This window comes from Eptatretus burgeri, chromosome 12 (genome assembly GCF_056783735.1).
Source record: "Eptatretus burgeri isolate ZD-2024b chromosome 12, Ebu_testis_v1, whole genome shotgun sequence".
NCBI classification, from domain to species: domain Eukaryota; kingdom Metazoa; phylum Chordata; class Myxini; order Myxiniformes; family Myxinidae; genus Eptatretus; species Eptatretus burgeri.
This window is the reverse complement of record NC_140972.1, coordinates 12674184-12700978: the sequence shown is the minus strand read 5'-3', so window position 1 is coordinate 12700978 and position 26795 is coordinate 12674184. Positions and strand designations below refer to the sequence as shown.

The 26795-nt window shown below is 44.5% G+C and overlaps 1 protein-coding gene across 4 annotated transcripts in view; it reads right to left on the bottom strand.

Moving 5' to 3' along the window:
* The window catches only part of SETDB1 (SET domain bifurcated histone lysine methyltransferase 1), a 164483-nt gene that overhangs the window by 79700 nt on the left and 57988 nt on the right, over positions 1–26795 (bottom strand). For all 4 annotated transcript variants that reach the window (XM_085849564.1, XM_085849563.1, XM_085849561.1 and 1 more), the window contains 5 exons: positions 25001–25130; positions 14376–14621; positions 11423–11624; positions 11087–11160; positions 3974–4164 (listed from right to left, as the gene is read on the bottom strand). In XM_085849564.1, the coding sequence (XP_085705690.1) occupies positions 3974–4164; positions 11087–11160; positions 11423–11624; positions 14376–14621; positions 25001–25130 (843 nt within the window). The remainder of the gene's footprint in view (positions 1–3973; positions 4165–11086; positions 11161–11422; positions 11625–14375; positions 14622–25000; positions 25131–26795) is intronic.

Sequence of the window (26795 nt, the reverse complement as noted above, 5' to 3'; positions counted from 1 at the left end):
GAAGCGTTTTGGACCACCACAAAAAAAGAAGAAAAAAAATTGATTTCTTCAAAATTCCAACAGGATGAGAAAGAACAGCACCGGGAAAGGTGGGGGTACCCATGCTCGTAGGTTATATAGGTAACCACACTTAATGAAGGGGCGACGTATCCTTATACCCCTTCGTACAGCGAATCTTCATGATGCGGGAGCTCGTTTTCCACAATTTCTTATGGGAAAATTACACTTCGTTTCCTAACCCTAATTGTTCGGTCTGGAAGCAGTCATATGCTTGATAACGATGGTTTCAGTTGCAGGTGACATTATAATAATGCTGAAGTTCTGCCAAGCCGGCACTACCCAAAGGCAATGGCACCCAACATATAGTGATCCCGAGACAGTTATTTCATTAGTATTCGTTTAGGTAGCCCTTCCATTACGTTGAGTGGGTAAATAGGACAAGATGCGTTGTGTAGGGCTTTCAGTTAGGTCTTCAATCCCCGATTCTTTCACTTTATTTCAGACACGAACCCCATCATACGTGCATGCACGCCAGACCAGTGGCAGTACCCACAGAGTGTCATGAAGATAGACTGCAGCGGCCCCGTTCAAACTGGGCGCCATTTCCCCATTCAAACAGCGCGCCGTTAACCAACCGACACCTCACCTCAGACCCTCACGATGCTCACGAAGATGCCACAAACCTCACCATAATTCCCACAATGCCTTCCAGAATTCACCACAATAACCTACACCCGACTTGTTCACCACAAACGCCACAACCACGTCGACCTCATTACCACAATCACTTCAACCACTCCCAACACTTAAACGACCTCACCACAGCTGCCACAGCATTTCTCCCACCTCATGACAACCACTGCAACTGCCGTCAGCTCCCTGGACGCTCACGATAGTCATTGGAGATGCCAGGGCATGGGAGACATAGCAGGTGCCTGATAGAATACTTTGGCGTGTCGTGAGAGTGTGCTGGGACTCATTCGGCAACAACTGGGTAGCTCTGGCGCTCCACTAAATAACAGCGTTCACTCAACGTTGTGTAGGTCGGTCGACCGCAACAGGTACCAAGAGGTTGCTTACATCTCAACTACTTCTCCTCTTTCTGGACTATGTAATTTCCTCGGGTGTGTATCTGCTGGCTACTGTAATGTGTAGTATAATTTAAGATTGTAGAAGTTTTATATCGGTTTAGCTCTGCTCCGTCTTCTCTTTTTGTAAATAATTACATTTCTTTTTCCGCACCACATGAATCCTTGCTTTCCCTGCTGTACATACTTATGAATAAAACCCATTCATTGTGCCACATGACCTTTTCACGCCCTTGCTTTATAAATTACTTGTAAATGTATCAATCTCTCAGTGTTGGTCTTTTCCCCATTGGTCCAGCATGGTCCACACTTTAGTTTAGCCAATAAGTTCCACCCCATTAAGTTGTACTTGTTAGCCAGCATACACTCACTGTATCCCTCAACAGCAATGCGGGTGTGCACTGAGGGCATGAGACCCCAATTGGTTCGGCCGTCCACAGCTAAGGCATTACGCGAAGTAGTGTAACCCTGCCCGGATTGGCAGTGCCAATCCGCGTTTGTGGTTAGTTAGTAACCTGCCGGTGCCCGGCAGCCTCAGGACCGGGAGTTCAAAAGGGACTTGAGTGCTTCCCCTCGTGGTGAGCCTCGAACCACGAGTCCGTAACAATATTATTAATTGCTTAATTATGGAGACAGTAACGCAATAATAAAGTTAATTTCGTTGTCACACTCACCAAAACTATCTCGAGTCCAAGTTTCCATAGGAGAAGTATATGGAAAAGGAGGTGGTAGAGGGGATGTTTATTTTTAACCCTTTCATTCTCAAAAGTTAATTATTTACAAGCCCTCTGAAAAATTAATCACAGAGAAAACACATATCATTGGCTGTGACATTGCGCAATTACCAAACACTGTGTTGTGGGGACGTGTGTGTGCGCGCGCATGTGCCAAGCATGGCACAGCCCGAAATGAAACCATTCGTTGTAGCGAACTTAATGAATATATTAAAAATAAATAAAAATAAATAAATAAATAAATAAATAAGCTGAATGAAGCTGCAATGCCAAAATAAACTGATGAGCAATCCTTACGACATTTCACAAACCAGTGTTTGTGGGTTTGTCATGTGACGACTCCTTCAGTTTTTGGCCAATTATATCCAGACTTGCTCCAGAGGATCAGCATTTCCTCAATGTATGGGGGTGTTATCTTCACCGGTGGTCTTGGTGGTGGGTGGGAGGGAGGGGACACAAATTCTCCAAGTAAATGTGTATCATGTCGCACCCCCTCCAGGTAGGGGAGGGTATTACAAGTCTCCACCATTTACAGTGCAGTATACCTGTCCCACGTTTTTCAATGCAGTGAGGCATTTTGAATTACTAGTACATGCGTGGCCGTACGTGCAAACCAAAAATAAAAAAAAAAACTTTCAAACCACGAGCAAGAAACAACCACACAGGCCGTTCCTTCGCTCGTAAATGACGACTGGATTGGGGCATTGTGTTTATCTATAAATGTGCATAAGAAATCGAGAAATTATTAGAATACAGTCAGTCATCACTATCCGGAAGTAGTGAGTGCCCGTACGGAATGTTCACATCATTCCACGAATTATCGCTTGTATTGAAGTAACAACTGCTGTGATACTTACACACAGAGTTAATTAAAATCCAAATTAAAATCAAGTTTACCTCCCTGTCTTTGCTTGCCATGACATTCGTTGCCATTGACCATTGCCACTCCTACGCCACAGTAACTAAGGCCGATAACTAAGGTAACCTACACCGATCCCCATCGTAACCGGCACGGCATGTGACGTCATCGTCGGCCGGCCGCGCACCGGCCTACGCAGCCACGGCTATGCAGCAACGTGTCCTTTCATTGCTTGGTAAATAAATGGCCATAACTTGGGAACCACTTGTCTGATTAATATCAAACCTTGAAAAGACACATCCACCGGGCCCCAGCAATATACCTGACAAGTTTCAATTAGATCGGACCAGTGGTTGTCAAGAAACAGCAGTCACACACACACACACACACACACACACACACACACACACACACACACACACACACACACACACACACACACACACACACACACACACACACACACACACACACACACACAGCTTGAATTATAGATAGATAAGCAGTAGGTATGTTTTTGCTTCATGCACGTAACCTGGGTTATTTATTTTTGCATATGCAGAGCTGACGCTTGCCTAAACACCACCCAAACAAAGATACGCGTCAGAAGAATGTGTTGCATGCTTGGAACAGGATCGTCCATGGTTGGAGGTGGGGGGGGGGTGTATTCTGCTAGTTTGTATAATAAATGAAGGTTTTTGAACATAATTAGTCTAAGTTGTCAAGGCCAAATTAGTGTGTGTATTGTGCACTGCTCTTCCGGTGGTAATGGCTATGACAAGTCATAATGTAATAAAATGTTGACTCTCTGCATGAAAACCATAGACATTTGAAGTCGTCATGATCATTTGAGGGGTTTGTTTGGTTGACTTCTATGCACTCTTGCACCGCTGAACCAAATTCGCTAAAAACTGCAACTTGTGCTCTGGGGTATAAAAGGTAGTGAGAGAAGGGACAGAAGTGTGAGTGGATGAAGTGATTGAGGGAAGCGAGTGATTGGGTTGAGTGGTAGTATATGAAGTTGTAAAGAAGGTTGTGGGAAAACCACCAAGTTTCATCCAAGTATGTCCATCATTTTTTGAGATATTGTGCTCTATATCATTTTTAACCCTTTCTCTTAATGGTGAAGAATCACATATAAAATTAAACATTTAAAAAAATTTTTTTTTTTTTTTTAAAGACAATTAGGGGTGAAAACATAACCTCAGTCTACCTTCTGTGGTGGACGTAATATGCTCAAATGGTGATAACCCCACAGATCAAAGTTGCCTTTAATCAATCATCATTCTCACCAGAAAAACAATTTTGACGAGGCTTGCATCCACCTCCTCGACCCGGGACTTCCACCAGGTACCTTCCCATTCCGTTTTGATGCTCTGCCCTGGTTTTAAAAGCACCATTGGCCGAGAGGGATACGACGTAATGTAATCGGCAAGAAAATCCCGGCAAGATGAGTCGTCAATATCTTCCCAGGTCCGTGCCACTGCATCCAAAAGGGACATTAAACGTTGAGGGATCAATACCTTTCAAGGTACAACCATTACCCTTCAAATTCATCTAAAATAAAAGCTTTACAAACAGAATGTGGGGTGGGAACCAAGTTTATTTTAAAAATCAAGGAATGGGAATAGAGTGGGGAGGGAGGGGGCAGGGTAATTTTACACTTCAGTACTGGTCTTCTATATCCACCTGGGAAATTGGAAATCGGCCCAACATCACAGCATGACATTAGAAAAGGTGCAACAACGTATCCCCTGAATTAGAGCAAAATTAGCTTACTGTACTTCCAATCATCAACAAAGTCATGGAATCCATCATTGCAGTTGACGTAAAATCATTCCTTTTCTCTGAGAGCCTCATTTTACATAAATTCGGAGTCAGACGTGGTCACTCTACCTTGGGCATGCTGCTTCTCCCCTCACAACAATGGATGGAGGCCATCAATATCAAACATGAGATCAGGGCTATCTCTCTGGACATATCTCGGGCATTTGATACAGTCTGGCATCTTGCCTTGCTCTCCAAACTGTCTGCCTATGGAATCCAAGGCAAACTCCACTCTTGGATCACTGACTTCCTCTACTCTTGTAGACAACGTGTGGCTCTCAACGGAACCCTTTCACCTCCTCTCCCCGTCAAGACGGGAGTACCCCCAAGGCAGTGTTCTCGGCCCCATCTCATTCCTAATCTTTATCAATGATCTCACTGACTCTCTGGAAAATCCTCTTTACCTCTTTGCTGATGACCACTCTGCCATGACACCTTGCATCTTTCTGACAGACAGGCAGCAGCCTCTTCCCTCTCCTCAGAACTTGACAAAAATCACAAAATGGTCAAACACAATTTTTCTTATGTATCCATATTGTCCACCCTTTCCATTTCCCCTTACCCCTCGTCACTTGCTTATTTTATTATATTTTTCTCTCTCTGTCTCTCTGTGTCTTGCTGTTGGTGTTTCCCCTTTTCTCCTGCTGTTCTCTTTGCGATGTGTCCTGATTTGTTGTGTGTAAATCGTTCTTCCACAAGCCTAGACCAGCTAAACACAAAATACAAGCAGTCATAGACTGGTACTTACGAAATCGTCAACTTGACCTCTGACCTTGTCTAATAAAAGCTGTCTCGAGAGAAGGTAGCGACGCAAACCAGAAGTTTCTACGATGATTCTGTACCAAACCATCAAAAATAGAATGTTTGACCTCACTGTGACCTTGTCCTTTGACCGATTTTGACCAAAATCTTATCAGCGCTTGCCATCACCCGCCTGAATCACGTGGTGTAATTTGACATTGGTAGCTTCTTCCGTTCGAGTTATCGTGCCTACAAACAAACACACAAACAGATGACGGAAGTCATCAATATACTTACGAAATCTAAAGATTTCGTAAGTAAAAAAAAATGCCCTGATATTCGTGGCATTTTTCAGGAACGTATCCCCTGCGAATAGAGGGGTTTGAAAGTATGTACATCATTGCACTCGTCAACACAATCATCACACAAATCAACTGAAAAATTTGGAAAAAAAATCCATCAGCAGCCTTGATCATAAAACAAGCAGCATAAAATTCTAATGGACTACATCAAACATGCACAACTCACGTAACAACCCACCCCAATCACACGAATCGGTGATCAATCAAGATAGGTCAATCACAAACAAAAATTAGAAGGGCATTCGGTGGAGCGCATACCTCCGCCACGCAACACCTGGTCCACAAGAATATATCGGGCCCAATACATTTTTGAAATATCATGCTTATACATTATATCGTTTTTGGCCTGACCTCTCAATGGTGAAGAATCACTTTAAAAATTAAATAATCATTGTATCCAGATCCGCATTCGGATCTTCACCAAAAATTAATCAATTCATCCTTGCGACACACCGAATCTGTCCACCAAGTTTCATCTGAATCCGTGCACAACTTTTTGACATATCGTGCTATCTATCATTTTTGGCCCCATCTCTCAATGGCGAAGAATCTTTAAAAAAAAAAAATTCCAGTCGTCAGATCTGGTTCCAGATCTTCACCAAAATATAGCCAGTTCGTCCTCGTCACACACCCAACCCGTCCACAACTTTTTGAGATATCCTGTACACAGACAGACAGACAGACAGACAGAAAGGCGTGAAAACATGACCTCCACCTTCGGTTGCGGAGGTAAAAACAAAACAATCAGACAAACTCAACTACTACGATTCAATCAGGCCAAACAAAAAAAGGAGTTTGTTTCGGGTTTCCTACTGACCCATTGCTTTTATATGCGACCCTACGATTTTTGTTGACAATTTGGACTTGTATGCGTTTGACTCGCGCGCCGCCATTTTGAATCCCACGTGTTACGTCAGTGAGTTTCAAAATGGCGGCGCCCGAGTCAAACGCACACGAGGACTGCTTTGTGGATCAGTCTTTTCACGGTTAGTTTCACCTATTGTGGTGGTGATGGTGGTGATGATGGTGACAGTGGTGGTGGTGCAATAGACTTGCAAAAATGCACTAGACTTGCTGTTAAACTTTTAATAGCGAACGCAGTGAGCTTCATACTTAACGCGTGCACATGAGAGAATAGGAAACAACAACACAATACCCCGGACGATTTTGAATCCGTGTCGTTGGCTATGACCCTTTTGCTTCCGGTTGTTTTTAAACGCTGTGTGGTGTATAAACACGATTGGGTTTTATTTCTATCTTGTGAATAATACTTAACGCGTGCACATGAGAGAATAGGAAACAACAACACAATACCATGGCAATTTTGAATCCGTGTGGTTGGCTATGACCATTTTGCTTCCGGTTTTTTTTGCTTCTGGTTTTTGTCATGGGGAAAGATGCATGCCGGGAGATAAAGGCATCGTCGGAGACATTAAAAACCCAAATATCAGACATGGTGTATATTTCCTCCACTGATTTTAATAAAGATATCTCCCGCATCATCCAAAAATAATTTTTTTATCGTGATTTACGTTATTTGATAGCTGATCCCGAATCCAGGCCGAAGTAACCGGAAATTGCATATACAGTTGTGAACAAGTTAAAGGTAAAGTCAGAAGCGAATGTAAGAAGAATTCTACGTTCAATCTCGTATTTATTTTTTTAGATGAGATCCTGTTCTTGGCGGTGTAGTTGTCGTTGTGAAGGTAATGTTGAGGTAATATTAAATTTTTTTAGACGAGATCCTGTTCGAGGAGTTGTGGTTGGCGTTGTGAAGGTACTGTTGAGGTAATATAATTTTTTTTAGATGAGATCCTGTTCTTGGCGGTGTAGTTGTCGTTGTGAAGGTAATGTTGAGGAAATATATTTTTTTTTAGATGAGATCCTGTTCTTGGCGGTGTAGTTGTCGTTGTGAAGGTTATGTTGAGGAAATATAATTTTTTTTAGATGAGATCCTGTTCTTGGCGGTGTAGTTGTCGTTGTGAAGGCAATGTTGAGCATTTTTTTTTCAGATGAGATCCTGTTCTCGGTGGTGTAGTTGTCGTTGTGAAGGTAATGTTGAGCATTTTTTTTTCAGATGAGATCCTGTTCTCGGTGGTGTAGTTGTTGTGAAGGTAATGTTGAGGTAATTGTGATGGATTAAAGGATGTCGCGCGGCTAGATAAAACCGTGATGCCGCGCCGTTGGTGGGATTGTCCCTGGGGCATTGTCATTTACGGCGGTGGTTCACTTGGTGCTCGTTGAATGGTGAGAATTGAGAGTATACCGGACTCCGTGCTTATGCTGGCTAATTGCCGATTTATTTTGGGGTGATCGACTGCACGTGTATTCCTTGCTGCACATGTATTCCTTTATGTGTCTGTAGCATCGGCTTCAATCAAGTGAAATAAAGCCTTACACTCCGAAGGTTTTTTCCTCGCATTCACTACAGTAATATTAATTTTTTTTAGATGAGATCCTGTTCGAGGTGGTGTAGTTGTTGTTGTGAAGATAATGTTGAGGTCATATTCATTTTTTTTTAGATGAGATCCTGATCTCGGCGGTGTCATTGTCGTTGTGAAGGTAATGTTGAGGACTTTTTTTTTCAGATGAGATCCTGTTCTGGGCAGTGTTGTTGTTGTTGTGAAGGTAATGTTGAGGTAATATTTATTTTTGCAGATGAGATCCTGTTCTCGGCAGTGTAGTTGTTGTGAAGGTAATATTTATTTTTTCATAGCAAGAAGACTTTAATTTGATATATTTAAGAAGCGAATGTAAGAATTCCACATTCACTTCTTGGCTTTGCCTATTCCATAATATATATATATATATATATATATATATATATATATATATATATATATATATATATATATATATATATATATATATATATATATATATATATATATATATATATATATATATATATATATATATATATCTTCATATATATATATATATATATATATATATATATATCTTCTTCTTCTTCTTCTTCTTCTTTCAGCTGCTCCCTTTAGGGGTCGCCACAGCGGATCATCCGTATGATCCGCATAGTGATTTGGCACATGTTTTACGCCGGATGCCCTTCCTGACGCAACCCTGGTCGCCTCTTACGACACAGGGATATGGTACACCTATTTTAACCGGGGTATACACCAGCCCAGTACACTGGTACTCATTTCGCCGACCTCGGAAGGATGACAGGCTGAGTCAACCCCCTGGTGTATTAATTCAGTGGCCCAACGGGGCTTGAACTCAGGACCTTTTGGATCCCAAGCCACTGCCCTAACCACTGCGCCAACACCAGGCTAAATATATATATATATATATATATATATATATATATATATATATATATATATATATATATATATATATATATATATATATATATATATATATATATATATATATACACACACACATTAATAAACAGTGCATATTTTCAGCATGCATACATGCACTGTTAAATATGTAGAGAAATTTAAGACAGAATAAAGTGTATTTTAGCAAGTCAAGTGCACCACCACCACCACCACACTACCACTACCACCAAGGAAAATAAACATTTTTAATCGAGTTATATGAATGTATTCATGGCAAAAAAGATCGTCAAAAACAAAAAAAATTCCCGACCTACCTACCCAATTTTTTGGGGCCATGCAATAGGGAACAAATGTTTGTTTTTTTTTTGGCCTCAGTTACAAACCCACCAATCCCAGAAACCGATCAATCACAAAAAGAAGAAAGAAAGTGACACTTTACATTGAAGCTCCACCACATTTCACCTTTCAATTGGCTAGATACGATGGTAAAAATAAAAATAAAAAGCCAAAAACTCCAATTCCACAGGACCAGACAAGATCTCAAATATCCACCGGAAACACTTCATCCCTTTAGCCATTAATGCACCAAAATACACAACTACTCACTGTCACAATAAAAATTCCCTTCATATGGGGTTAGTGTGGGGGGGAATATGGGGGGGGAAATATGGGGGGGAAAAAAAAAAGCAATCATTATACCAATACTGAACCTGAACAAACCTCCCAATAACCCAGGATCAGATATCAGCCATTCTCACCTCTTATACACCCCCACTAAGAACTGTTCTCACGATAATACCATGCATATGAATAAAACTTTGGATACCATATTCTCGTTGAAAAAACATTTCTCAACTATGAAACAACAATAAGAAATGGCCAACAAATTTTCTTAAGCAATTAGCACTCCCTCTCTGCCTTCAAACTTTCACCTACCGGCATCCCACAGGTTTCTGTACCATCTCCCTCGCTCTTTAATCTATTGCCCCATGACCTCCCGACCCCTCAAGCAGATTCGCTGCTTCCATCATATGCAGATGATCCGATCATTGCCTGCCCCTCCCCCCCCACTCTGTCTGCGATTTGTCCGCACCATATTTCCGCAGGGCGCTCAAGTTCCGCCAACAACCCCCTTCTGATAAAAGTACCAATATCACGAATCATTGCTCACCTTCTCATTCATTCCTCTTTTTCCCCGCTTTTGGAAAAAAAACTCCCACTCTGTTCAATCTGAATGAACTCCCTCACCCATTCTTCCCTCCAGGACTTCAAAACAGCTGTTCACTACCACTTCTCATCCCTCATCCAAATCCTCGATCTTTTCTACCCCCGTTAATCGACCCCAAACCCACCTCCTTCAAAGTCCCAGCTTTCCTTCCTGAAAGTGCCTGTGGTGTCCATCTTGTATACCCCATGTTCCCCACCCCATCCCTCTCCCTTCCACAGACCTCCTAATGTCTCTGTTCCCCACTGTTTTGTCCATCCCAAGCCCATCTTGTCTCATGCTCCCCTTGCTGTGCGTTTTGTGTTGGCTCTCATATGAGCCTTGAAAAGGTATACAAAAAAAAATCCCTTTCACCCAAGTCACTCTGACCACCCATCCTCCACATCCCTCTCACTAATGTCACCAACTACCCATCCTCCACCCTGATGACATATGAAAATACACCTGCTCACCATTACTCTCATAAGCTTAATATTATACCTCCTCCCCCACAAAACACCTCCATGTGCCGTTGCATTAACAAATATCTATAATCACAGTCCATAGAACATCATCCGCCAAACAATAACCTCAACCACCCAACCCCTGAAATTCACTCTTCTAAAGAAACACTTCGTTGTGAAATGAGAGTCCATCTTGCCAGACTCCAGTGTGGAGACCATCCCTCCCTCATGCAAAATCAACATAGATTCCAACCTCCACAAAACCCAACATGTACCCTTTATCTATCCTCCCCACAAACCACCACACTTATAGCTGCCCAAACTTGGTGCAACAAAGATACCTCTTCTGCAATAGATCTCTCAGAGTGTCCGGTGGATATTGCATGATACTAAAGTTCTGCCAGTCTTTTCGATTGACGAAGGACTTGGGCGAGAACAACATTAATTTTTTAAATCACAAATCACTCTGCCGTGTGGTGTGGTACACCATACTTACATGGCCGACACACTTCGTAAAGGTCTGACACCATCACATAGGCAGCGTATCCATCATCAAAGAAGATCAAAAACCTGTAAAAGCACGTGGAAGGTAAATACATATAATTAAAGATGGCTTAAAGGAACCATTGTGAAACAAAAACAGGTCGAGATGTTAATATTTACAAGCCAACGTGACCCAAAGTTCCACGCACCATATTGAAAAATAAAAATAAAAAAATTTGTAAAAGTAAAGAAAAATCAAGAACTGGAACCCTCTCTTCACAGAGGAAAGTGCCTCTGTCTGATAAATGAAAGAAAGACAATTTCACCAGAAAACCATCTCAAAGCTCACCTGTTTCGATTTACATTGTTGGGTGTTTCGGCCACAATGCCCGCATACAGCCACATGGAATTGGCATCTTTGTACTTTGCCACAACGCGACTACCGACGGTCAGACAATCCGGCTGCGGATGGACGTCGTAGGCTATGTGATTACCAGAAAGAAGACTTTTGCCCTTGTGGTCAAACTTCACTTTATACTTGCAACTACTTCCTGCAGGCCACAATACCGACAAGAAACAAGTTTACAAAACAGTTAGCCAAATGCAAATTATAAACACACGATTACAAATTGGTATTTTCAGAATAATTACATTTGGGCCAGGCACACTGCACGCAAACAGAGACCAAAAACTTGGTCACATGAAATTAGCTGGTGGTCGGCACGCCAGAAGGTCACGTCTGTACATGTCAAACCGAGACTGGCGGACTTCTACGACAATACAAATTTGTACAAACTTTTATTGAGAGTCTCAGCAGCCATTTACCTTGGAGCCACAGATCGCATGGTTATTCTGCAGTCACATTTTGAACATTCTAAAGCCAAATTGTCTTGGACATAATATTGTTACGGCCCGATTGGTACCCTCAGCGCACACTCGGATTACTGCCAAGCGATACAGTGAGTGTATGCTGGCTAATGAGAGCAAATCAGGTAGGGTACAACTTCCCAGCTAACCATGCTTGTACACTGTCGGACCAATGAAGGAAAGGACACACGGACACGGACACGGACACACACGTCTTTATTCACAAAAGAAAGCAATTATTAAAGCGAGTATTTACAGGCCAAAGTCACAAAAGAGCAGGCTTAGCCTGAACATGTATTCTTCGACAATCTTATTTACACAAGACATATGACCATCATTCAATCCAGGAAGAAGACAAGAACTCGGAAAAGAAAAGAAAAGAACGTAGTGTGTGGTCGACTCCTTCCGTCACCTCATATGACCCAACGGGGCTGTCAGTCTAAATATACTGGGGGGTGAGGGGAGGGATGGGGAAGATGGACAGTGGAGTGGCGATGTGATGTGATATACAGCGGTGTTTCTGGGGCATTCAGACCCAGCAGGCAAGTCCTCTCCGGCATAAAAGCTATGCGAACGGCAAGCATCTCCTTTTATGCTGTGCCTTCAGGAACAGCAGCTCCAGATGAACCAAACCACATTCTGGCCTTTCTATTCTGCTCTCCTCTGCACTATGGTTTCATTCCTCCTCTCCTCCGCACTCTCCGCTCCTTGCAGGACAACCTTTATGACAAGGACAAGCTCTGAGCTCCTTTGTCCTGCACGGACATAGCTTTCTCCTATCCCTCTCGTGCAAGTCTCTGTTTCTCACATTGGTTTGCATTCGATGGGGCGGGTCCAGGATCCAGCTTGTGAAAAAAAAAAATCCCGCTGTCCCTGAGGGAGCCTTCATCCTGCCCCACACGCGCGAAAGACACAGAAGGTGCCCCCAGTCCCTCTCTGCATGCGCAAATGTCCTTTGTACTGCATGTACTGTTTTGCACGCGAGAAGCACCGTACTTTTTTGCGGATGGGAAGAGTGTTGTACTTTATTACAAATGCAACAAGCATTGTGCTTTATGCCACAAACATGTGAAATGCAAGAAGGAAGAAAAAGCAAGTACAGGGAAGGAAGAATGTGGGAAATACAGGAAAGCAATTTGATGCCAGTCCGGAGTATCAATTGTTTACGGTGACCAACGGGTGGTTGGTGGTAAATAATAAAAGAATGAGGCAATTTGAGTGGTAAGAAAGACAGGCGCACTGAAGGACGAGAATAAACCTGCGGGGTTGAAAGAAACAGACAGAATGAAAGAGCGGTTATTGAATTGAGGTTTGGTGAAGGGGCTTATTGGTGGACTGAGAAAGGTGGGGGAATTGTTGGAACAGACCAATGGTGGATTGAAAGTAGTGGAAGAGGGGCGAGGGGCGAGGAGGGAACAATGGGGTACTGAAATTAGCAAATGGGGTGGGGAGACGTCACACTGGGAATACACAAACTAACCTCAACACAAGCCCCACAAAACCCTGAGACAAGGGGCAAAAGTCTATCTACACATAGACCAATTAAATAACTTATCCTTGGGTCTCCTATATGTCCATGTATGCTCTCCCCCAGGGTACATTTCCAATCAAACAGAAGACCAAGAAGGAACCTGAATTAAATAAGTAAAGAGCAAAGATGGAGTCATCAGGAGGAACCTGGATAGGATTCGGGTTGCAGCCGCTACTCCACAACCCTCAAACCCATGCAGGCCCAGCCAAGTGAACCTTACAGAAAAAAATTCTGCAAGAACTCACTTCTCCTTAGAAAGACAGATAACAAAAGAGAGGAATAGAGAGTGAATGATGAAAGAAGAAAAAGCAAGAATTAGAATGAATAAAGAGAATTCGTGAAAAAAATAAAAAAAAATCAGAAAGAGATGTGAAAGAACAAAGATGACAGGAACAACCTGGACAAATAGATTTCAGCGGTTACTCCCAAGGCTCAAATGCAAACATGTACAAGCTACCGGAGGTCTGTCAGCAGGCCACAATATAATGGGAAGTGCATGCTTAAACTTGTGCACAGTCCTTTCTGAAGGTACTGACATCAGATCGTACGCAAAGCCACAGACAGAAAAGGCGCACGCACACACCCACACTGGCAGAGGGACACACAGACACAAACGTCTAGTTGGTTATGTTTTGTGAAGATTGTCTGTCGGTCACTTACAAGTCGCAATTCAAGAACAAACAAACATTCAGGAAACTAATATACCGTACTTGAGAATCTTCAATTCCACAATCAACAATAATAATAAATTAATTAGCAAATACATAGGAGCTGATAATGTTAATAAAAATGAAAATCTCATAGGTACGAGTAAACAATGGTGCACAGCCATACATTTGCAATGTCAAAAGTAACCACGGTGAGTGGGACCCGTTGAGCGACTGCAACCCGCCGGAGTACCCACCTACGTTACTGATGGCTACAATGGAGCCCCTGTGCCATGTCTTGCTGCGTTTCTTGCCGAGTACACGAAGGCCCAAGGTGATCTCACCACCTACAGGCTGGCGCCGCACGCTTGAAGCTTCCCCAGAGCAGAGAGCTCCAACATCTGGACCAACCCCACTGCCAGACGTCTGAGAATGGCTTTCATCAGGAGAGGATGGGCCCGGAGTCGTCAACGCCTCTTGCGTTGTGTCTGGTAATGCAGGTCCTGTTCAAACAAATAAATTATCGACCACACATGAACAAACATGCCTTCCGCAGAGCAAATCTCATCTTCCCAAATTTTCCCTCGTAGTAACCGTTTGTTTAGTCAGTAACTAAACTACAGCAGGCGCGCCCCAAACAAGGGTTTCCGCATTGCAGTTGAATTATTGTGGGAAAATGTGCCGATCGCGGAATGGGTTCCTTGCTCTATCGCAGAGGAATACACAACCTTGCATCTCCATCTCACCGCACAGCCACACGCTGCCGTCCATCGAAAACTCAGTCGCTCCTTTGACATTATGCCACACGGGAAGTAATGAGAAAGGAAGAAATAAAGAACGAACCAAGGAAGGAAATATGAGGCAGAATGAGTTCACAAATTTTTGAGCTAAAATATTTGGTTGTTAGATTTGAAGCGAGAAGGGGAAATAAGATACAGTTGAGGAGCGTAAAAAAGAACAATTGGGATAAAGCAGAATGAGGAACATATCTTGAAAGGTTTTTTGCTCGTCTTCATGGAGAGGTGCTTGAAATTGAAGCGCGAGATGGACGCGGTCATGACACCTTCTACAGAGGTCTACAAGGACATGCAGAACAAGGCAAAGCTGACAAGTCACCTCCTTCTTCACAAAGTCCGATGACCCTGACGACCCTAAGCCAGGGATGACGACGTCATCTCAATGACCTCTAACGCCCTCAATCATAATCATCAAAAGCACGCACAATTTTAAGTGTTTTTCATTTTTACTCGTTTAGGCAAAAAAGTCGATAAATTTTAGAGTTGGTTCCCCTAACTATTTTCCCACAAGGTCTTAACTTTGCGCATCGTAGTTTTGCCCCAACACGGGGATTCCCCCCCCCCCAAGAACGTAATCCCCACGAATGGGGAGGGTCTACTGTAACTAAAATACAAAAGTGATGTTCCTCCCCTTTCATACATGATAGCTGGTACAGGAGCAAATCTGTGGCCTTGGTAAATGTTGTTCAGCATCTGGCCACATCCATCGCTTTTGATAACATTGGATAAATGTCAGCAGCATGGTGATAGTTCCCAATATCCAGGTTCACTGCTCACCTCCACTCATTTGGTCTGCTTTTCTCTTGCCTGTGGAACCAACTTCCCCAGTCTGATCATTCCCATTCTTCCCTCCAAGGCTTCAAGGACAGCTGTTCACCACTAACTCAGGTCATCCCCTATCCATACTAGTGATCTATTCCACCCCAAGTGACCCCATTCCCAAACACTCTGTTCGTTGTTGGTTGATTTGTTACTTTTCCATTTCATCCCTCCCTTCCCCCTTCCCCTTCTTGCTGCATTTTAGCTCGTTCACCCCCAGGTGTACTTCTCCTCCTCCTCCTCCCATTAATCTCACTCATTTCTATTCGGCTGCTGGTGTTTCCCCCTTTCCATTTTGATCGAGCTCTTCAATGAGCCTCAACCATGTATATAAAAATAACTAGCAGGGAGGTGACGATGGTTCGCTGGCATTATTGAACAATGCCTCGATAGGTACAATTGAGTTAGTGGAAGCAATTGAGGAAGCCCTACCGTAAAAACCTATCTCTTCCATCAAAATTGACCAAATCAAATCGGATTTTTTATATGTTGCACTTATGGACATTACGCACAGCTTCTAGGAAATGAAATTGCAAGAAAAAAAAAGAGAAAAAAAATAAAAAATAAAAAATGTTCAAGTGGGCGAGGCTCTGCCCACAAGGGGCGTAGGACGCCCCTCGTACAAAAAGACACAACTAGATCATAATATCGAGCTTGTGTCCAAGTTTCATCAAGGCTTGTAGCATGGTATTGTGTACACTGTGGTCCTAAATGAGGAGAAAGCTTAGAAATTGAACCCAGTTTTAATAACAAAAACAATCTTAATGTTATATAATGCCCCGGTGTCTGTGCTTTCAGAAAATGTATACTTTGCTATGGGTCCTATGGATATAGTTGCTTACAAAGCATGTTTTTTTATCCAAACACAGGCTATTTTTTCCATTTTTATAGCTCATTTTTTAGAAATGGGTTACATGTATGATTGTATTTGGTGTCCAAAATGGTTGAAAATGCATTTTTGTTTGATATATATCATTATACATAAAAATAGAACAATTCCTCGAAACAGTACATTTCTTATGACCTTCTGCATATCTTGGCACCTTCAAATGTGTAAAATTTCAGAATTTGCAAAATTTTCCCCAGTCATAGTGAAGCTTACAAAATCTTATTCCAGAAATTTGAAATGCATCTGATAGAACATCTTATATTAAATAGCAATTTACTTCTGCATAAAGTGATGATTTAAAATGGCAAGTTTCAACATGGATCATTACTACATACCAGTTTTTAGGTTCACTTCCATGATTGGGTCAAAAATGTTAGGAAGTACGTAACAAATTGCATTTACCAAGCTGCTACAAAATTACTGGAAGCTATAAGCTTGATTTTATAACCATAAAATAACTTTACCAAGATGGCCCTGTGATATAAAAATCAATACCAAAAATCAAAACAATGTTGTGGACATTAAAATAAGGAAACAGGATACGTGTTATAGCTTATTGGAGTTAGTTCGTCGAAGAAGGTCGAAAACCCGGTTCGATTCCCACAACTTTGAAAATTTGACCTTTGTGAACGTTAAAGGTCAAAGGTCAAGGATTATGACCTTTGGTGCAAAACTTCCTCTGGAACATTCCAGGAACAATAATAACGTCATATAGGCTATATGGCATTTCGCACACCTCGGATTATCCATACTTTGATGAAATCAGCGTAAAACAAACTTGAAGGGGGCGCCACCGGCAAGGTGTTCGATATAGAGCAAAATGGTTTCAAGACTTTAGGTGGGGAATGACCTCAAGATTATGCATAAAAAATAGTCATCCGAGCTCTCAAAGTTTGGGCGGTCGTATGATTTTTATGTCAAAATTCGCAATTTTCTAAGTTCGTGACCTTGTGACGAAAATGAAAAAAAAATAAACAAAATAAAAAAAACGAGCTCTGTGGGGCTATGCAGGTGCCATTGGGCAAACCAAATACCGAAACCCCTGCCAGATTCGACAAACTCCATCGGAGAAGATGGATTTTTATGTCAAAGTTCGCAATTTTCACAGTTCGTGACCTTGTGACGAAAATGAAAAATCAAGCTCAGTGGGGCTATGCAGATGCCATTGGGCTAACCAAATACCGAAACCCCTGCCAGATTCGACAAACCCCCTCAGAGGAGATGCAAATTGAAATCGGCTACCCCCTAATCGGCTACCCCCTCTGTCAGGTCAGGTTCGATTTGTGACCTGCTGCAGGTACCATGTAAACCTGTACTAACCTGTTCCATGGTCGGGTTGTCGGCGACGAAACCGTCTCCCCCACCAGGTTTTCTGGTGAGGAGGGTGTTTGGATATGGACACCCAGCAGGATTAAAAACAAAACCTGTCAAAGGGCGGAGGAGATCCTTGTGAGTCAGCGGCCATCCATATCTAGTGCCCAACTGAGTCTGCGGACGTCCTCCTGCAGTTGGGTCACTTCTTATTAGGAGGTTGGTGGCAGGATTTGCACTCCGGCCACCGTAAAACCCTTCATTCCGCAAAACGCAAAAACGCAAAAAAATCTGAAAACCCACTCCGTGGGAGTACCTCCTGTGCAGCTTCCCTTCGTAGGGCAGCTCACCGGATGACGGGATTGGGGCAAAGCCTTCGGGACCCCCAATCTTTGATAGGAGGGAAACCACGGGGTAACATCCCTGGGTCAGATTGCGGGAGAGTGTGTCGGAGTGGTGCTGAGGTGTCGTCCACCAGACGGCGGTCTCCTTGGGTTAACCTGAGGCGGTCCCTTCGGGTGGGTGCCTGGAATGTCCTATCCCTAAGAGAGGATGATCACCTGTCTCTGTTATCATCTGAGCTCAAGCGTTTGGACATCGGGATTGCAGCTCTCTCTGAGGTTCGGAGACCGGATTGCGGCGAGATAATGGTGGGTGGTTACACGTACTATTGGTCTGGTCGCTCTGATGGTTACCATACCCAAGGAGTTGCTGTAGCTGTGTCCAATAAGCTGACCCCAATGATAATTGAGGTAACACCGGTCAACGAGCGTATTATGAGATTAAGGATTCGTCACTCCTTAGGTGTCATTTCCCTGGTCTCTGTTTATGCTCCGACTGAGGCGAGTGATCTCACCGTGAAGGATGCATTCTACGCCACACTCGAGTCTGTGGTTAATCAGTGCCCCAGACGAGATACACTTCTAGTCTTGGGGGATTTCAATGCATCGACTGGAACTGATAGGGACGGTTATGAGGTGTGTGTTGGTCCCCATGGGTCAGGAACTATGAACCAGAATGGCACTAAGTTCCTTGACTTTGCAAGAAGTCATGGACTTAGGGTGGCTCATCGCTGGAATTGGTATTCCAACGCTGGCGATGTGGCAAAGGAGATTGACCATGTCCTCATTGACGGTCGTTGGAGGATGATGCAGAACTGCAGGGTCTACCGGAGTGCTCAGTTCCTCAATACTGACCACAGGCTTGTTGTAGCAACTCTAAAGCTGCACCTTAAATCCTGGAGAATGGTACCATCCCAGCCGAGGCTGGATGTTGCCAAGCTCAGGGATGAGAAAGTAGCTGAGGAGTTTGCGAACAGGCTGAGTGGACACTTGGGGGGTCTGGGTGCTTTGGGGGGTCCTGAAGAGTTGTGGAGCGCCTTAAAGACCACCGTCCTTGATGTTGCCGGTGGATGCCTTGGAGTTCACCGCAGGGCAAAGAAGAATTTTGTCTCTCAAGGGACACTGGATACCATTGACCAGAGTCGCAGGGCCAGGCTGAATGGCAGAGCTGAGCTGTTCAGGGAGCTGAGGCGTAAAACTGTACGTGCACTGAGGGTGGACAAGGAGGCCTATGTGCGAGGAATCTGTGAGGGGGTAGAGCATCACTTGTGGACAGGTGATTCTCGTCCCGCTTTCAGGGGAATTCGCGCATTACGTTCATCCAAGCCCATCCCTCGGAGCACTGCAGTTCGAGCAGAGAGTGGTAGGCTCTTGACAGAGGAGTCTGAAGTGAAGGCCCGCTGGGCCGGTTACTTTGAGCGGTTGTACCAGGCTGATCCCCCAACTGTCGAGTTGGACGTCAAGGGTGTTACAATCCCTGTTGCTGACCCTCGAATCAACTGTGGTCCACCTACGCTTGTGGAAACACGGGCTGCGGTGAACCAGTTGAAACGGGGCAAAGCTCCAGGGATCTGTGGCATCCATGCCGAACTTCTCAAGGCTGGTGGAAATGCTGCACTCGTGTCGTTGCATGCAGTTTTGTGCTCTGTCTGGAACACAGGCATCATCCCAACTGACTGGAAGAGGGGCCTTGTTGTCCCTCTCTGGAAAGGGAAGGGTGATCGCCAAGACTGCAACAACTACCGAGGGGTGACGCTGCTCTCAGTGCCGGGCAAGGTCTTTGCTCGGATAATTCTCGATAGGGTTCGCCACCATCTGCTTGAGCACCAGCGTCCAGAGCAGTCAGGCTTTACACCAAAGAGGTCAACGATTGACCGTATCCTTGCACTTCGTGTCCTCACCGAACGCAGACGAGAGTTTCGGCAGGGGCTGCTTGCAGCCTATGTTGATCTCTGTAAAGCGTTCGATTCAGTGAATCGGGATGTCCTCTGGAGGATTCTTGGTCTTCGTGGGGTGCCACCAAAACTGATCGATCTGATGTCTGAACTCTACTCTGGTACTGAGAGTGCTGTGAAGTGTGGTGGTACCATCTCTGACTTATTTCCAGTTGTTACTGGAGTTCGTCAGGGATGTGTACTTGCCCCCACACTTTTCAGCACTTGTATGGACTGGATTCTAGGGAGGATGTCGGAGAGATCAAGTTGCGGTGCGTCATTTGGGAATGTCAAGATCTCAGACCTTGACTTTGCAGATGATGCAGTCATCCTTGCGGAGACTTTAGACATCCTCTTGGGGGCCCTTGAGGTGCTGAATGAGGAGTCGGAGCCATTGGGATTACGGGTTTCTTGGGTCAAAACTAAGATCCAGGCTTTCGGTGACATCTTGGATGCTGCTGTCCTGTCTGTGTCTGTTTGTGGTGAGGATGTTGAGGTCTTGGAGAGATTCACTTACCTTGGCAGTGATATTCATGTCTCTGCTGGCTGCGAGTCAGAGGTCAATAGACGTCTGGGTCGGGCCTGGGGAGTCATGGATTCACTGGATCATGGGGTGTGGCGCTGCCGGTACCTGTGCGGGAGGACGAAAGTCCGAGTCTTCAGGTCCTTGGTACTTCCAGTCTTGCTCTATGGGTGCGAGACTTGGACTCTGACCAAGGATCTGAGACGGAGACTTAATTCCTTTGGTACCAGGTCTCTTCGGAGAATCCTTGGCTATCGCTGGTCGGATTTTGTGTCCAACGAGCGGTTGCTGAGAGAGACTCGGATGAGATTTGTTACCTGCATAGTCCGTGAGCGTCAGTTGCGGCTGTATGGACATGTGGCTCGTTTTCCTGACTCTGATCCTGCTCACCAGATTCTCTCAGCGAGGGAGTCTCATGAGTGGAGGAGGCCAGTGGGTCGACCACGTGCCTCATGGTTGCAACAGGTTGACCATCATCTCAAGGAGATGGGGATGGGCCTGGCATCTGCCTGGGGGATGGCCAGACGGAGGCCCCTGGAGTACCGGCGGAAAGTGGACGCAGCGACGTGCTGTTCTGGCACATGCTCCCATACCTGACCTGACCTACCCCCTAAAAACACGTTTTTTGGGTGTAGCTCCACCCAAAATGGTCGCACCACGCCCATTCCCAGGAAAACACAACCAGAGCAGGATATAAACCTCCCACCAAAATTTTATCAGGATCCGATCAAAATCCATGGAGCTATGCTCGGGGCAGACAGACAGACACACACCAATAACAAATATAGTGGTCACTTACTTTTTCGTGAACCAATAGAATTGCAGTCATCCACAAGTGAAGGCAATAAGTCTTCATGGAAACCCCTCCCCCTACCCCCAATCCACTTATAATCAAGTAAAATCAATGAGGACCAATGCTTACCCATTTTAGTCTGAAGGGGCTGTCTGAAGGGGACAAAGAATTTATGTGCCAAGTCTTGTCTGGATTGGATAAAATATTGTTGTGGTTCTGCGAAACCACCACTCCCCAAGGCAATGGCAGACAACATATAGCAGTCCCAAGACAGTTATTTCATTAGTATCCGTTTTGGAGAGCCCTTCCTTCCCACAGGTCTTGTGGGTTTAGGGAAGAAGATACATTGCAAGGGCTTTTTGGCAGGTCTTTGTTCACATTCTTTATTTTACTTCACTTCACACAAGCATGAATGTCACAGACCCTAGCAACAGGAGCACCTCATGAACATGTGGTGCCAAAAACCTCATTCGAACCTCGCATCATTTTCGAACCGATGCTCACCTCAGACCTTTGCATACTCCAACCCAAATGCGACAACAATTCCACAACCATCCCGACGCCTTCATAACAATCCCCACATCATCAAACCACAGCTCAAGCTCGCCTATACTCACCATAGACGCCACAATCTTGAACATGACCGCCATCAACATCACAAACTTGCCGCACTACAATTGCTACGCTACACCACCCCTCAACCACCATCACCACCAACTCCCTCTGAACCGACAAGAGACAAGGGTGTGGAACGAACCCTTACACATTCTCGGGGCTGGATGTTCTAGCGTCAAGCTTGCGGCATGAGTGTGAGCTGGGCGCAGTTCAACATAATGGGAATAGCCACAGCATTCCGCTCAACTGCAGCCCCCCATTTGGTGTCGAGCTCATGTTCGTGGCCAGAGAGCACCACCAGATGCATCGTCAACCAGATGTTATCGTCCACGTTATTCTAGGAGCTTAATCACATGATGGAGTTCAGAGCAAATGAGACCATTTCCAATGAGAAATCCTCGTCAGGGCAGGACCAACACAGTGCTTTGAATCCACACGTCAATGAGGGTGTGGGAAAACACTGATTGCTCAGGCTGTTCTGCTCTCAAGCGCCACCCCCGCTGAGGAGGTATAAAAGTAAGTTCTGATCTGGCCTGCCTTCTTCTCCAGCCCACCCGCCTCTCAACAGGCCTGCCCGCTCTTCTTCTTCTGCCCCTTTTGTCCCGCCATTCTTGTTCTTGGAGTTACGGAGCAAAACGAAGTCTATGACCGAGCGGAAGAGCCAGATGGAGTGCAATTAGGTAGGATTAGAATTTACATGAACAGACCTCGTTACACTTCACGTTAAGTCTATCCTCTCACATGTTCTTTTCTTCGTTTCCAAAAACTCCTGTCCGACATCTTTACACCTTCCTCTCTGCATTACATCTCATCTGCCAATCATCACAACTCCTCCAATCACGAACCTTAGTCACCTTCAGTTTTCCTCCCCCCCCCCCCTTAACCCTCCTCTGCAACTCGGTTGCGTTGGTCCGTCGAAGACGCAAGGTAAGAGACGTCGCAAACACCTCGTACTATCTCTCCCTTTCTTTCTAATTTCTGAGGGTGTGTGTCTGATGGCACCTGTCATGTTCGCATAATTAAGATTGCAGAAGTTTACTATCGGTTTAACTCTGCCCTACGTCTTCTCTTTTAAACACAACTATTTATTTTGCTGCATCCCACAAATCCTTGCTTTCTCCTGCTGTACATATTGCTTTGTATTAAAACCTTTTATTGTTCCACATGCCTTTCCTCACCCTCGCTTTATAAATAAGATGCTCTCATTGTGAATGGACCCAATTCGTCCTGTCTTTTCCTCCATTGGTCCAGCATCATCTGCCCATAGTACTAGCTGGGAAGATCTACCCCACATGATTTGCGTTTGTTAGCCGGTGCGTACTTGGCAGGTCTGCTCGGCTGCACTTGATACGGTAAGTTAACGCAAGTACGCATCGAGGGCACAAGACCTCACTTGGAGCGGTCAATCCACTGGAAACGGTATCACACAAAGTAGTGACACCCTTCCAGGATTGGCAGTGGGAATCGGTGTTCGTGATTACTTAACCCGCTGGAGCGCGGAGTTAACTGTGCTTGGTGGCCTCAGGATCAGATGTTTGGGAGGAACTTGAGCGCTTCCCCTCGTGGCGAAACTCGAACCACCGATCCGCAACAATATTAAAGCATCGGCTGGTCGAAAACCTCAATTTCATATTCATTTTTGACCTTTACCTCTGTGAAATTTAAAGGAAGAAAGCATCCAATACCTATATTTTTGTGCAGGGGCTGTGCAATGGAGCAAAGTAACACCATCTGAAATTTGAGGAGTGGGTGGAGTTTAGTTTGCAGATAACAGAATTAAACATAGGGGTAATACCCCTGGGTGCTCAACTGGTAGCGGCTGGATAAGATAACCAGGGAACCACTGGTAGGCACGGATGACCAACAAAATATGTAAAGGAAAAGAAAGCAAATGCCAATGAATGTTTTTTTTTTCTTCTTAAATGTCATGAACAAAAACTTTGGTACATCACGGGTGATAAAGGTTATTGTCACATTTCATCAGAAATGCATGTGTAGTTTCTGAGAAGAAAGCAAATTTGGGGGGAAAACCCCCATAGACCCCATGAAAGCCAGATTAAAAAAATTGGGGGGGGCAACCCCTGTATTTTGGGGGGGTGTTACATTTTTTGGGTACAAATTTTGAAATTGGGTACATTTTTTTGGGCCCACCCTGCATTTCAAACTGGGTAACAAGAGTGCGACAGACCTTTGACCCTTTTCCATATTCAAATATAATCAGAGGCAAAAATGTAATGAATTAAATCCAAATTATTGTCCTAAACTCTTTACTTCCAACAACACCACCACCACTACTTAAAACAATGTTTGCTTTCCAAGTTAAAAACATTAAAACCTTTCTTATGGTCAACTTTATGACAGGCAGGCACACACACAAAAATACATATATACATATATAAACACATATATATATATATATATATATATATATATATATATATATATATATATATATATATATATATATATTCCACATACACATCAAAAACATGAACTTTGATTCTCATTCCAGATCTTTAATATCACCAATCAGACACCCACCACACCACCACCAGCCCAAGCTCCAGTCCCTGTTCCCACCACTGGTACAACTGATGCTCCATCCTCCCCCCAATCAACCCACACTTTTCCATATTTATCCAGCCTGTCAGCTTTAAGTGCGAGCTTACACAGCCCTCATTCCCTCAGCCTGCTCATTTCCCTTATCCAGTCGATATGCACCCACTTGCGCGCAGCTTGATGCCACAACTTAATAACATGATTGTAAACAACAGTATCATAAGAATACGTTACAAGTCATTTTAAAGGTTTAATACAAAGTTAGAACAATTATTCTCGAAGCAACGGCACTGCGACACACCAGATGTTGTGGGCAAATCCTTGCACTTGCTCAAAAGATCGTCCCGATCTTGACTCAAATGCTGCACTGCATCAAGGCAACAGCGGATGTCCTGAAGTGAATCGCTCAATATCGAGATTGTTGTCATTATCTGTGTCGTGAAAAATACAAAATTAAAATTATAAAGCCGAACAACATCAGGATCTTTCATTCAAAAAGTCCAAATAGATCTCTCAAAACAGGTGGTCTTTCACTAAACCGAGAGGGATCTGAAGACATGGACATTACAACATATTTAACAGTTTGGATGACAACTATTGAATCCATTTGAATCTACACAACAAATAAAATAAAAATAATTATACGCAATATCTGATCAATTGATCCATACTTTTAATTTATTTTCTCAATACAGTACGTGCAACTCCTCCATTTTAAAATCGTATTCACCTGACTTATTTCTTAAACTCCAACGATAAAGGCCACGCATATACGGGCACGCGAGAGCGAAGGAACGGCCTGTGTGGTTATTGTTTCTGGCATGTGGTTTGAAGTTTTTTGGGGTTTTTTTTTTGCACATACGGCCACGCACAAGTATATAAAATTTTTATCATGTGTATGTGTGTAATATACATACTGTTATGGCTGTGGAAATTTGCACAACACCAGAAAGGTCCTTAGATCAGTTATGCCGGTAAGTTTATGTGCAGATAGTTCCCCACCGTTGCTTAGAGGGTTTTATTCGTGTTCACCAGGCTGCAACGCTTTGAGATAGCCGTTTTTCTATTCTCCAACATTATTTTGGACCAATCATCCCCCAACAACCAAATAGCCACCACCAACATCATTCCCAAACAACTAAAACTCAAACACCACCACCTTCGCCTCTTTACCTCCACAACTCCACCCCGCAAAGATCGCTTCACCGCCATTCTCAAACGACGCCCACAACAACCAAATTGCCACCAACATCGTTCCCAAACAACCACAACCAAACCACCACCACCTTTGCCCTTTTCCCTTCACTACCATCAACAACGCCACCCCGCAAACATCGCTTCACCTCCATCCCAGACACAACGCCATCTTCACGCTGTCAGGACGAGCGCTCCGATGATTTTTATCATGTCCGCTTTGCCAGGGTCGGAGTTCACGCTGTCAGGACGAGCGCTCCGATGATTCCCGCGACGTCCGCTTTGCCGTGGTCAAAGGTTGCGCTGTCGAGGCGAAGCTTCGGTGAATTACACACATCGGCTCTGCCGGGGTCAGGGGTCACGCTGTCGAGCGTGTGTTTTGGCGATTTCTACCATGTCGGCTTTGCCGGGGTTGAAGGTCAAGGGTCAGGGGTCGATTCTCGCTTCCCTGGCCCTATAAAAGGGCGAGCAGAACGGAGCTCAGGGCCAGTGGGTTTTACGGAGCTCGAGGCAGTGTCGAGAGAAGTGTCGGTGGGCCGGTTGCCAGTGTTGGTGAACGGAGCTCGCAGTCAGTGGTGGGGGAGACGAGCTCACGATCAGTTACAAGTCAGTCTGGATTCAGTTTTCGAGAGACGGAGCTCAAGTCAGCCGGTTGTGGGGAGACGGTGGTGGTGTCAGAGCGAGAGTTGGTGAACGGAGCAGGGACGCGGAGAGGAGCTCGGAGGCAAACCAAAGGGCGACGTGGAGACCACCGCCGGGAAAAGGGGTGAAGTGGAGACCACAGCCAGGGAGAGTTTGCCAGAGCCAAGGCGGTCCAGAGTGCTCGTTCGAGCGTCAACTCGCTAAGAAAGCGTCAACTCGCTAAAAAAGCATCGACTGGCTAAGAGGGCATCGAAGTGCTG